The sequence below is a fragment of the Natator depressus genome, chromosome 2, assembly GCF_965152275.1.
Source record: "Natator depressus isolate rNatDep1 chromosome 2, rNatDep2.hap1, whole genome shotgun sequence".
NCBI classification, from domain to species: Eukaryota; Metazoa; Chordata; order Testudines; family Cheloniidae; genus Natator; species Natator depressus.
In genome coordinates, this window is record NC_134235.1 from 77,606,104 (window position 1) to 77,619,533 (window position 13,430).

Sequence of the window (13,430 nt, forward strand, 5' to 3'; positions counted from 1 at the left end):
TTTTACTCTGTAACCTCACTCCCATCCCTGTTTTTGCATTATTTGTCCCCCATATGTAGTTGATCCTTCTTGTTTTGCAACCTCTTCCTTTCCTTCAGGGATGATCATTTGTTTTTTCTGGGAGGAACCCACTTCTTCTCAAGGATTAAATAGGGTCATTTGAGCACTGCCCAAAACAGCCATTTCTCAGTGCAGGATGAGGGACCTATTCCCTTACACTTGTTGGATCACACATTTGGGCAGAATTCCTCTGGATGGTGTTCAATGGCACTTTTTTTTTTTTTTTTTTTTGGTAATAGTGCATGTCTTCTCAATGACCCCTTCCAAATCCCTCATTCTGAACCTTGATCTCCTCATCCCCACTCTGGTTTCATTCTTCATTTCCACAAGCCACTTAGGTGACCCTTGTGTTCTGTTTCTCCTTAGCTTCTGCTAAGGGGGAAAATGATGGTGTTTTCATAAACAGAATCCCCTTTTGGGCTCTGCACTACAGAAGGCTCAAATAGGTTTAACATGTCCATTACAGCACTTGGCCTTTTAAGGATGGACTTCTGGGTATTTTTAGTTCTTGGGGAAATCCCCATGAAGCACCTGACTAGAAGGGACACATGACCAGGTAGAATAATGGGAACTGGTGATTACCTACAAGGACTATATGAGAAGTAGACTGAGTTCAGGTTGAAGGAGATTAGGAACTGGAAAAGATCTGGTGTGGGACTTTTCTCCAGGCAGCTATCCTTTTGCAGGCTGCTGTGAAGAACTGTGGAACTGGTGAGTTGCCTGTGCAGAGGGATTGGAATAGGAGCAAGACTAGCAGGAAGCAGTGATAAAAGTCCTCAAAGGGCTGGGGAGTTGGATACAAGGGTAAAGAGTTGAATACCTTTAGTGTAAAACCATTAATAAACCAGAACCCAGAGGGGAGATCTTAATTTGGAATACTAGTTCTGTGGCATATGAATACTTAGAGGGATTGAAAAAAAGGGAAACTGAGGCCAGTGGTGAACCTTAATGTGGCAGGTACTTTGATAGTGTTATGTGGTGTTTAACATCCTGTTAGTTAAAATGTGTTTAATGCTGCTTGAAATATGCCTTATTTTATCACTGTGCATAGGGCTTATGTTAGAATAGGCCCCAATCCTACAATGTTCACAGTACTCATTGCAGAACTGGGGCTTTGAGCTCCAAGGAAGGTGGAGTAGATGTGTTGATTGGGGTTTAAGTAATACTATGACAGTTAGAATTAGATGACTTCGGCAAAGAGGGTTAGGCAATGTAGAATTATTCTCTACAGTCCAGTTTCTGTTGCTTTTAGCCAATCTAGTTTTAAATGCCTTGAGCAATAGGGCTCCCAGTTCTTTTGGGATACACCTGTGCAGGCTAAGTCTCCCCTCCAGGAAGACTTCTTACTGATATTCAAGATGAACTGTTAATTTCTCCCCAATTACAATCCCTTGTAAACTATTTTCGTTCTCTAAATTCCCTCCTGTTTGTTGAGGGGTCTAGAATATGTAGTGAAGCATGTAGTGATGTTTATATTAAGGTTGCCCAGGGTGTCCTTCCTCCTCTCCAGCCTCACTCAAAGTTCTTTTACTTCCTTTATACTTACTCATTATGTACTTGACTCCACATGCAACTCCAGGTCTGTCAACGTTGTATATTTCCTGAAATCAGAAATCAATGATTGAAAGAACATCCAGACATAGAAGCTGTCAAGCTGATGGCTTTTCTTTTTTTACACTTTAAAAATAAGGGGTTTTTTGGGGGTGGGTTCCCCCTTTTGTCCTCAGGGATATGGAATTCTTTTAGATACATGCGTTCATGTTTTCTGTGATCCTCCCTATACGATAAAAGTTTCCATTTTTAAAAATGGAAGTCAATTGTTAATTAGCTAATCGTTTTTAGCACATATGGGAATTATATTTAAAAATAAACTCTCTAGGACATTGGTAGATCACTAGCCCTTGAGATTGATTCCCTCCCCCCCCCCCCCCAAGGTGAACAATTTCTCATTGTGTCTTTCAGATCTTATCCACAGCATAGTCTCTCAGCTTTGTAAATGTCTGTTCTGACTTAAAGTCCTCTTCAGTGTACAGTCTCCTAGATTCTGGCTCAGGACTGGGCTGCAAATAGCAGATGATAGAAAGTTATTTATATCAGGAGATTATTTGGATAGTAAATCTCCCTATATGATGACTGCCTTTAATACTCCGCTCTGTTATATTAGTGTTAGCACAGTGACTTCTTTGACTTCTGTGCAATTACTCTGGTGTAACACAGTACTCCTTTCAATTATATTTTGGGCATGATAGTTAGGCACTTTTTCTGTAGCATCATGTTGTGCTTATTTCAAATTTGTCTTATCTGCTCTAAAATTTGCACATCAATTCTACATACTAATTTGTCTCTCTCTTGCAATTATCATTAATAATTTTAGTGCAGCAGAAAGAGTGCTATTGCTTTAGCAAACTTCATATATGTGTTCCTCCTCCAGGGGCTATACTGAAGCTTAGCCTTGTGTAAAATAACTGGCTGTCTGGTCTGTGACTCACATAGATTACTTAAACTTAAAATTGTTCTAGAAAGCTTAACGAGTAAAAGTCCCTGGTTCTCAGCATTAAAGAATTTCTGACAAATTAATATGCCCGCTTTAATTGCCAACCATCAATTTTGCAATTAAGATTGATTTCAGGTGCAATGACCGCCCACAGTAGCAGCTTATATTTATTTCAATTTATAAAACTATATATCAAGAAATCACCTGTCTGACAAAAAATAGCCGCAAACCAATCAACAGCCACCAAAACTCCCACAGTACTAGAGGTGGAGTGGAGGAGGAACTTAAATTTGTATTGAATCTGAATCTATATCAGGAATAAGCTACCATATTTGAACTTCATAGTATAGTGAGGAATATCAAGCTTTGCCTACAAATATTTATCTGAATGGAGTTAGAAAATTCTTACTGATGAAATATAAACTGAACTGCACCATACATGGGTGTAACTAACCTATTAGTGGAGGTGCAAATTTATTTATTTTGGGAGTGTGGTCTGAAAAGTAGCTTTCCATTGAGCATGAAGAGTTCTGTTCAGAGAATATAATCTTTTTTTTTTCTTTTTTGAAGAGGGGGGCTTCATCCCACAGTAATTCTCAAATATAAATGTATGTTTACATGCAGTGAAATAGAACCAGGGCTAAAAAGGCTGTAAAAATGAATTTGTACTCTAAAAAGTGACCAAAAATGGCAAAACTTTATTAGGCAGATCTGCTTTCTCTGAGTATTCAGTTTCTCTGATGTTTTTTTATTTTAATTTTTCTCTCATTACTGCAAAAATATGGTAGCATAAGAAAAAATTGGATTTTTTTCTTGACTGATCAACAGAACTGTTAACTAAGTTACACAGGTAGTGCTGCAATAGGATCTCCATTTTGTTTAAATTATGCCCACTTGGGCTGCATAGATAAAACAGAGAAGGCAATACGTGCACAAGTGTAATTGAAAGCATCATTTGGTCATCTGAATATTTCTGGTGGTGAAGTGCACACAACACCATCTTGGCTTTCAAAGCTGGTAGGTTTAAAAAAAACAACAACAAAACCCTTACACCTGTAAACTTAGAACTTCTGATTTGGAAATTGACATAATACATGTAGAAACCACCTGATCCTACTTTTACAAAATCCCTTGTCAAAATATGACCACGCTTTATTTTTACTTATAGGTGAGCCATATATAGATAGAAGCAGAGGCCTTCTTCGCAAGAGAGAAGATTGTCATCATTCTTTCATATCCTCCAATAAGATGTGCACTCTCCCCTTCAAATTTTGTGTATTAGACTAGCTTTGTATTATTCATCCATAGTTTTTATGGATCATTGTACTGCTGAACTGAACTCCATATAAACTGCCCACTACCAAGGCTCCGGCCATTACCTGTTTATAAACGAGGATTATTAGTGGTAAGCCTACAGGGTGACAGACTCTTGCAAATAGACTGAGGTGGGCATTTTAAAAACAAATGCAAATTATTATTCAAGTTAAAATGTGTTATGAGTTCTTGCTGACATTTGTGTTATCTCAGAAAGAGGTGATCTGGTTTAACAAAATTGCTGTACAACCAATCCCTTCTTAATATTATAAAAACAAAATTCATGTGGAGAATGTCATAACTTTCCATCACCTTTGTGGATCACAAAATCCACAGACTCCCCTTTTACCTATGAATCATATCTGGGGTATTCTGGTACCTGTTCTGACTTGTCTGTCTCTTCACATGATTTCTTCTTACCTTTGTTCTAGTTGAAAATACACCAACTACAGAAAAGGGTGGGGGAAGGGTATTTTTGGTCAGTGAGGAGGATAGGGGAGGAGCAAAAGCACCGAGTAAACGTCAATTAATTTATCCAGATTTGTGATATTAAGTAGTGATGGTGTTTAAGGTTTCTGATCACTTCCTTTCCATATGGGGGGGGGGATTGTTTGTAAAAGAAGACGCTGCGTATGTTTTTGTGCTGTTTTGACGAAGTTTTTGAATGCTCACAATGTAGAAAACAAAAGTGAGAGGAAGGGAGAGAGACGATCAGAACAACACTGAGATAAGTTTGTGAAATCTTCAAAATGTCACCGGAAAAAAAGAATGATAGTAATGAGAAACCGAGCACGACTCGGAGCTGCTGAGAGTGTACCAAGTGGTGGATTTTGTCACTAGGATCCAGTGTTAAAATGATCAAGCTGAAAATAAGTTTAAGGCTTTTTGCAAAGCTGGAGCGGAGGAAAACGTTGGTGCCTGTGTTCTGCCCGGCTGGCGCGGCGCTTTCCGTGTCTGCAGCTGCCTGGCCTCGCGGTCCGGATAGATCTGGACTGCCTCTTTGCCTGCGGAGTGTTGTGTGGGTTTTCCTAGCCCCGGCGGCTTCCTGTGCTACTTGCTGGTTTCTTAACAACAAGGCAGGAACCAAGCGGGCTGTTGGCAAAGCCGGACGCAGCAAGGCTGCGAGCCGGTCTTTAGCTAGCAGAGGGGGGAGAGCAGATCTCTTCTCGGAAAGGACTTTGCGCGGGACCTGTACCTACAGCCTGCACAGCCAACTCGGCCTCTGTGGGCTTCAGCCGGGGCTCTGCTTCCCGGCCGCTGCAGTGTCAAGGAACCCGAGCCTGGTCCGAAGCGGCTCCGAGGGCAAGGGGGAGCCAGGCTGAAGTGATGACACGAAGTTTCGCTCCCGCCGGCGTCCCAGAGTGAGTTTCACTTTGCTGCTGGGGGCTAGTTAGAGCGGCGAGGCAGGGAGGAGCCGAGCCGAGCCGCCCGTGTGCAGTGCCTGCCCCCCCCCCCCCCCGGTGTCTCACCTGCTGCCTCTCTCGCTGCACCGCGGGCCTGGGGGTGTGTGGGGGGAGCGGGCTTTACCCGCTCGGGAGGCTGCTCCAGCGCCCAGCACGGGGCGGGACCCCCAAGGGGGCGATGAGGGGCGGGGGGGCCGCAGTGCTGCTCTCCAGGCATCACTTAGAGCCCGCGGGCTGGCCGGCAGGGAGTGAGGGTAAGTAGCTCCCGCAGCCTGGGCGCTGAGGCCGGCGGTTGCTCCGCTGGCGTCCCCCCCCTACCGCGCACCGCCGCCTGCCTCTCCGCCCTCCCTTCCCTCTCCCGCCGCGCGGCAGCCCCCGCCGCCGCTGGGAGCGCGCGGCCCCTTTAAGAGCCCAGCTTTGCCTCCCGGTAGCTGAAGGTCATTAAACACAAAAGCTCTCCAGCGCTGCGGTCCAATATAGCGCATGCGCCCTGCCCGAGGACTGGCAGGGAGACGGCAATATGGCGAGAATGCCTGGCAGCGGCGGCGACTGGAACACCGGCAGCGGCGGCGGGGAGAACAATGCGGGGGACCGGCCGCCGGGCCGCGGCGGCACCCACCGCCCCCACCACTACTGCAGCGCGGGGGAGGACGAGGACGGGGAGGACGACGATGAGATCCAGGAGGTGCAGATAACGGGGGACGAGGAGGACGGCGCCGATGGGGGGTTCCTGCTACTGGACGAGGAGGAGGAGGAGGAGGAGGAAATGGGGCTGGAGTGGGACGCCGAGGAGGAGCCGCTGGAGCCCGAGCCGGTCCTTATGATCAGTATGGACCGGGGCAGCAGCGGGCTGGACTCCTCTTGCGGCGGCGGCGGCCGCCTTGGAGGCGGCTGTGGCGGCGGCATCGGGGCAGCAGCAGCTGGGGGTGCCCCAGTCCCCGCTAGCGCCCGGGGCGCGGAGGACTCGGACCCGGAGACCGACCTGCTACTGCAGCGCCCCGAGCGGGCCCGGCTGAGCGAGAACACCCGGCTGGCCACCCGCTACGCGGTGCGCATCTTCCGGGAGTACCTGAGCGAGAAGTCCCAGAGCCCGGACTTCGAGACCATGGACAAGGGGGCGCTGTGCCGGGTGCTGCGCTCCTTCTACGCCGAGGCCCGCTCCAAGAGCGGCCAGCTCTACTCCAAGTCCTCGCTCATCAGCATCCGCAGCTCCCTCAACCGCTACCTCAACGAGCCGCCCTACTGCCGCACCCTGGACCTGACCAAGGACCCGGAGCTGCGCGCCGCCAACCTGACGCTGGCGGCGGTGATCCGCAAGCTGGAGGAGCAGGGCGCGGGGCCGGTGGTCCAGAAACAAGCCATCACGCGGGCGGACCTGCGCAAGCTGTACACCTGCAGCGTGTTCAGCACGCAGAGCCCCTTCGGGCTGCTCAACAAGGTCTGGTTCGAGACCTGCATGTACTTCTGCACGCGGGGCCGCGAGAACCAGCGCGAGCTGGAGGAGGACTCCTTCGGGCTGGCCATGGACGAGGACGGCCGCAAGTTCGTCTACTTCAAGTCCCTGGGGCCCTACCACAAGTCGCGCTCCTCCTCCTGGAGCAAGAAGCGGGCGGAGAGCAGCGACGAGGAGAACCTGCCCCGCATGTACGAGACGGGCACCGAGTTCTGCCCCTACTCCAGCTTCGTCAAGTACCTGGCCAAGCGCAACCCGCTCTGCAAGGCCTTCTTCCAGCGGCCGCGGGACCACTGCAGCGAGGGCGATGTCACCTGGTACGAGAACAAGGCCATCGGCAAGAACCTGCTGGGCACCCGCATGCAGATGCTCTCCAAGGCGGCCAAGCTCTCCAAGACCTACACCAACCACTGCATCGGCGCCGTCTCCATCGCCACCCTCAACAGCATCGCCGGCATCGGCACCAAGCTGGGCGGGCACCACCCGCACCCCGCCGGGGCGGCAGGGGGCTGCTACACCGCCGCCCAGGCCATCCTCAACGGCGGGCACCGGCACCGGCCCCCGCCCGCCCCAGCCAACACCTACATCCTCCCCAAAGACAGCGACGTCCCCCACGTGAAGGCGGAAGCGGCCGCTGTGACCCCGGCCAAGCGCTCCCTCTACGAGGCGGTGTACACTGGGGCGGCCGCAGCCGGGGGGGATGCCTGCGGCCCCTCCTCGTCCCCCAAAAGACTCTGCCTCCGCCCCGCCGAGCCGCTGGACGCTGCTGCCGCCGCTGCCTCCGTGGTGGTGGTGTCAGTGAAACACGACCCCCTGCCTCTCCTCCTCCCCGAAGCCAATGGGCACAGAAGCACCAACTCACCCACAGTAGTTTCACCTGCTATTGTTTCCCCCACACAGGTAACAAGAAAACCCGACCCATCTCTGTACACAACCCCTCCTTCGCTTCCCAACCCTCCCCCCCCCTCCAGCGCCTGCTCCAGCCAACACCAGACCCCTTTCCAAGGACCAAAGCACACTGCGCACCCTGGGACACTTCAGACAGGCAGCTGCTGCCTCTTTGACCTTCTAGTGCAAGTCTCACTGTACAGGCATGAAATAGTCTTGTTGCAAGTTACTAAACTTCCGTGCTCTTAGCGCGCCCCGCCCCCCATTCCCCGCCCCCCATGGAGCTCTCTAAGTAGTTGCACTGATTCCTGATTTCTGGTGTTAGCTGCAAGTTTGGGCTCTCTGTGACTTAGAGCAAGCTTAGAGTTAATCACCTTCCTTGTGAGAAGGAGGTATGAAATCCCAAATCACTCCTAAGCTAAAGTTTAGAATTGTGTTCCCAGAACGATAGGATTAGTAAATGGACTGTGCAGGCTCCTGCTTTCTTTTTACAGTAGGTGTGAGAGTTTTTTATGTAAATCAAGTCAAAATATTAAATAAGAATTTGAAAGATAATTAGCATGCATGATCTTGATGTGCTAATGAGTTGTTTAAATAACCTCATAAATGCAGGAAACAGACCAGAAAATACTCAATTACACCTTAGTAAAGAGGGTGTAATTTTAAACTGTAGAAGTTTTCAGGAGAGTTAATGTGACAATTGCATTCATCTTGTGTGTGTTTATTAAAATAGCTCTGTTTCCTGGCAACCATTATTTTAAAAAAAGTAAATTGGCTTTAGTTGCACAGTTGCATTAGTTACCATTGTGTCAAAATAGACAGCATTCGATAATGTCAAAATATATAGTAACAGCAAAATTCCTTGAGTTAGCCATAGTGTAACTGTGTGGAAGGAGATGAGATTAGGTAGGTATGTTTCATGTAAGCAAATTAGCCTTGTCAAAACCATTGAATAGGTATAGGTTTTGGTGTATGCATCAACAACCCTTCCACCTATACACATGCCCCCTTCTCCCAATCCTTTCCTGTTGATTTTTTTGGTGGGTTTAAACCCAAAGTTACCTTAGGACTCTTAATTAAAAGATATACCGAAGAATACTTTTACTGTTGAGTTGGAAGTAGGAATTCATTCTAACTAAATCTGCAAAACTTTCTTCGGTTATGTTGCACTCCGTAAAATACTATGTTTCGGGCAATACTTTTAATGCTAGCTGCAGTAGGTGATTACAAAACACCCTCTGACATTCTGGTGTCAAGCAATAATCATCTCAGTCATAGGCCTGAAAGAGCACTGTTCAGTGAACACAGGTATATGACATGCCTGAGCAGTTTTCAAAGTGGAAATACCAGTTCTGGACAAACTGACCCTTTCAAACAGTGTGCCAGCTAATCAACCAGCCTGAAGGCTAATTGAAAAAAAGAATCTTTCTGTGAATTATAGTATTTATGTTGTCTAAAATAAATGTGACCTCTCCTTATTAGTGGAGGGTTTTGGTCACTTGAGTGCAGTACTGTAGTTTGATCTCCTGCTGTGTATATCTGGTGTCTTTGAATAGCTTAGAGGGTTGATTATGAACAGATAGTGTTTTTGTTCTAGCTTATTATTTCAGATATAAGCTAACTCTCTTCACTATATTTTTAACCGTAAACTTACCCATTCATTGGCTTATGACTTGGAAAGATATTTTAAAACTTTAAAGGTATTTTAGTTTAGAATAGCTCTGTGTACATGAGTAAGGAAGAGACCAAGGGAATAAGGCAACTGAGCTTGACAGACAGACGTTTATGGTTAAACACACTTTTACTTTTATCAAGATGGGCCACTTTATTTGTCTTAGTTAATGTAGTTCTCCTTGAGTCATAATACTGTATAGTTTGATACCAGGCCATATCTTGAAATTTCTACTGCTGCTTATAATGCTTACATAAAGCTTACCTAAGGGGAAGTTTAAGTGCTGTATTGTCGTGTGTTTTTTTTTTTTTTTTTTAATACCAATGACAATTACAGACAAAAAGCCAGGCTATTAAGACAGAAATATATAAAGTAGATGTTTGTTTTTTTTTCTTAATATAGTCAAAAAAGAAATGAGAACTCTGTGACAATGTTAGCGTCAATTTTGAAGTAATTATATGGGAACGTCCAATTCATCCTTGTATAGCTCATCTAATGGTGAACAAACTACACACTCGCTTCTGAAGAAAAGACTCATTTTGCTTTCTTTACAAAACTGATTTAATTTAAATCCTTACTGATAGTTGGGGGAAGTTTGCTGTTCCAATTGATGCTGGAATGAGCAGTTGTTTTTTTTCTTATGGGACATATCACAGAATGAAAATATACCGTTGCTTTGTAAATGTGGGATAGAATTTTTTTTTTTTCCACACCATTTTTAAATAGAAAGTCAATGTTAAACTTTTTCTCCTCTAGCTACTTTTGTATAATATAGCTATAATGATTGAGGTCCAGGGCATTTCCTGGGGAAATTAATGACTGGCTCGGGTTAATGGCCTGAGGCATCGCTTCAAGCCATCAGCTATCCCAGCTGGTCATTAATCCCCAGGAAATGCCCTGGCCCTCCATCATTATTGCTTATAAAAAAAGACTTTCTAGGCCTTATTAACTGAGTAGATCTCCTCAAGCGGTGTGACACTGAAGTCCATTGTTATCAAGAAATCAGTAACATTTGTCAACTTGCCAATTGCAGACTGCTGTTATTGACCTCTATTATGAGTTTATTCATAAAGGGACAGATTCTGCCTCCCTAGTGGCATAAGGTACGACTCAGTGTGAATAAGTGGCAGAATCTGGCCCACCATGAAAACTGGGTTACAGTGTGTTTACGCTGTGTATGTGTGCATTTTTCATAGCATTAGTGACTTTAAGCAAGGTATAAAAGAGGAGTGAAACAAAAGTATTAAACTGGATTTATTTAATTTATTTAGTTCAGAGTTTGAGAAGGCTATTAATTTTATGGATTATCATTGCTGCTTCGTCTTTCTTCTTAACCCTGAGATGCCTTTTAGTGCTGTTTGCAGAACTGCTGTAGGAGCCTCCTCCTGAGCCAGGGAAAGGTACATTAAGTGTTTGTCTTGACACATTTTGATCCAGCTATTGCTTTAGGTTGCAGTCCTGAGAGACATTATACAGTATATTTTAAACATACACTACTGTACCATCGTGCCACCACCTTCACTTCAGTCTTTATTTGCTCTGAAGCGTAGCAATTTTCCTGCCACTAACAGTACTTCAGCTGAAGTTGATGACAGAAGGATGTAATTTAGCTGTTGTTCATCTCTAGTATTATTGAAAGATGAATAATAGCTGAAGTTTAAGCTTTTGATGTTGCCATGTGGTAGCTGTTGAGATTTATAGACTTGATACATACTGAACTTAGTACAGTTATAATAGCCAAAAATAGGTCTAAGAAAAACAGATTGGCTTCTGCCAGGGGGGAAAAAATTACCCATCATTTCAGAAAAAGCTTCTGCTATGGTGGTTCTGTAGCACAGTTGTGTTCTAGGTACTTCTGAAGAATTCCATAAATATCAAAATATAAATCCTATCAAACTTATAATAGTTAAAGCATGAGCAGTGTTTGCGTTTGTCATCACTATGTTGCAAGTGTTCATCAGGCTTTCAAAGTTGAAACCAGGGCTAGCTTTCTGTTATGGAGCATGTGAGTTTTCATTGCCTTAAATGCTTCAGAGAAAAGCCATGTGTTGACAGAATTGAAATCAGAACCAGCTTTCTAAGTTTTGAAAAGGCAAGAGGTGGGGGGGGGGGAAGTACTTTATCTCCTTAAGTATGCAGCAGACACAGCTGATAAGTCTGTCTGGGGTTTTTGGTTCATTTTTGGGTAAGAACCTATCTACTTGGTTTAATTCTTGAAACTTAGAAATATAACATTACTATAAAAGTGGAAAAATAATTCTGTTTGCTTTAAAATTTGTGTTTGTACCATAGTAAAACCAAAGCCTCATTGTGCTGGGTGCTGTACAAGCATATAAGATAACAAAGCTACTTAGAATGTAGGCTCTTGAGAGCAGGGCCCTTGCTTTGGTATACGTTCGTACAGTGCATAGCACAATGGTACTGGGACTCCAGGTGCTACTTATTATTATTAATAATAATAATAATAATAAAAAAAGACAAGATTCATGCCTCAAAGGCAGGAACACAAAAACTGAGTGAAGAGTGATTGGCAAATAACATGTTGGTTTTGTGTGTGTTTAAAAAGAAAAGGAGTACTTGTTGCACCTTAGAGACAAACAAATTTATCTGAGCACAAGCTTTTGTGAGCTACAGCTCACTTCATTGGATGCATCGGGGCATCCGATGAAGTGAGCTGTAGCTCACGAAAGCTTATGCTCAAATAAATTTGTTTGTCTCTAAGGTGCCACAAGTACTCCTTTTTTTTTTTTTTTTTTTTTTTTTTTTTGTGCGGATACAGACTAACACGGCTTCTACTCTGAAACCTGTAACGAGAGTGATCACTTAAGGTGAGCTATTACCAGCGGGGGAACCTTTTGTAGTGATAATCAAGGTGGGCCATTTCCAGCAGTTGACAAGAACGTCTGCGGAACGGGGGGAGGGGGGGAATAAACATGGGGAAATAGGTTTACTTTGTGCAATGACCCATCCACTCCCAGTCTCTATTCAAGCCTAAGTTAATTGTATCCAGTTTGCAAATTAATTCCAGTGCAGCAGTCTCTCGTTGGAGTCTGTTTTTGAAGTTTTTTTGTTGAAGAATTGCCACTTTTAGGTCTGTAATCGAGTGACCAGAGAGATTGAAGTGTTCTCCAACTGGTTTTTGAATGTTATAATTCTTGACATCTGATTTGTGTCCATTTTATTCTTTTACGTAGAGACTGTCCGGTTTGACCAATGTACATGGCAGAGGGACGTTACTAGCACATGATGGCATATATCACATTGGTAGATGTGCGGGTGAATGAGCCTCTGATAGTATGGCTGATGTGATTAGGCCCTATGATGGTGTCCCCTGAATAGATATGTGGACACAGTTGGCAATGGGCTTTGTTGCAAGGATAGTAATTAATTATTAATTACTAATTAATTATTAAACTGTAAGTAATAGTTTATGTTCATCATCTGGGTCAGATGCCACCAGCAGAAGGTTGACTTTCTTTTTTGGTGGATTGGGTTCTGTAGTTTCTGCATCAGTGTGTTGCTTTTTTAAGACTTCTGAAAGCTTGCTCCACAATTCGTCCCTCTCGGATTTTGGAAGGCACTTCAGATTCTTAAATTTTGGGTCGAGTGCTGTAGCTATCTTTAGAAATTTCACATTGTTATCTTCATTGCATTTTGTGAAATTTGCAGTGAAAGTGTTCTTAAAACAAACATGTGCCTGGTCATCATCCGAGACTGCTATAACATGAAATATATGGCAGAATGCAGGTAAAACAGAGCAAGGGGCATGCAATTCTCCCCCAAGAAGTTCAGTCACAAATTTTAATTAATGCATTTTTTTTTTAACGAGTGTCGTCCGCATGGAAGCATGTTGTCTGGAACGATAGCTGAAGCATGAAGAGGCATATGAATCTTTAGCACATCTGGCATGTAAATATCTTGTGATGCCATCTACAACAGTGCCATGTGAATGTCTGTTTTCAATTTTAGGTGACTAAGTGGGCAGCATTATCTCCTGTAAATGTAAACAAACTTCTTGTTCAGCCAATCGCTAAGAGAAACAAGTAGGACTGAGTGGACTTGTAGGCTCTAAAGTTTTACATTGTTTTGTTTTTGAGTGCAGTTATTTAACAAAAAAACTACACTTGTAAGTTGCACTTCCGTGGT

At 44.6% G+C, this 13,430-nt stretch overlaps 1 protein-coding gene across 3 annotated transcripts in view; it reads left to right on the forward strand.

The window, feature by feature from the left end:
- KCTD1 (potassium channel tetramerization domain containing 1) overlaps nt 1-13,430 on the forward strand; it is a 145,776-nt gene that overhangs the window by 41,405 nt on the left and 90,941 nt on the right. The window contains exon 1 of one of the 3 annotated variants that reach the window (XM_074944469.1): nt 4,913-5,229. The exons of 1 other annotated variant lie outside the window; for it this stretch is intronic. Coding sequence is in view for 1 of the 2 variants with exons in the window: in XM_074944467.1 (XP_074800568.1) it covers nt 5,792-7,624 (1,833 nt within the window). In the remaining variant the exon portion in view is untranslated. Of the gene's footprint in view, nt 1-4,912; nt 5,230-5,704; nt 7,625-13,430 lie in introns of those variants that run through there. One more of the 3 variants, XM_074944467.1, reaches the window with a different exon arrangement.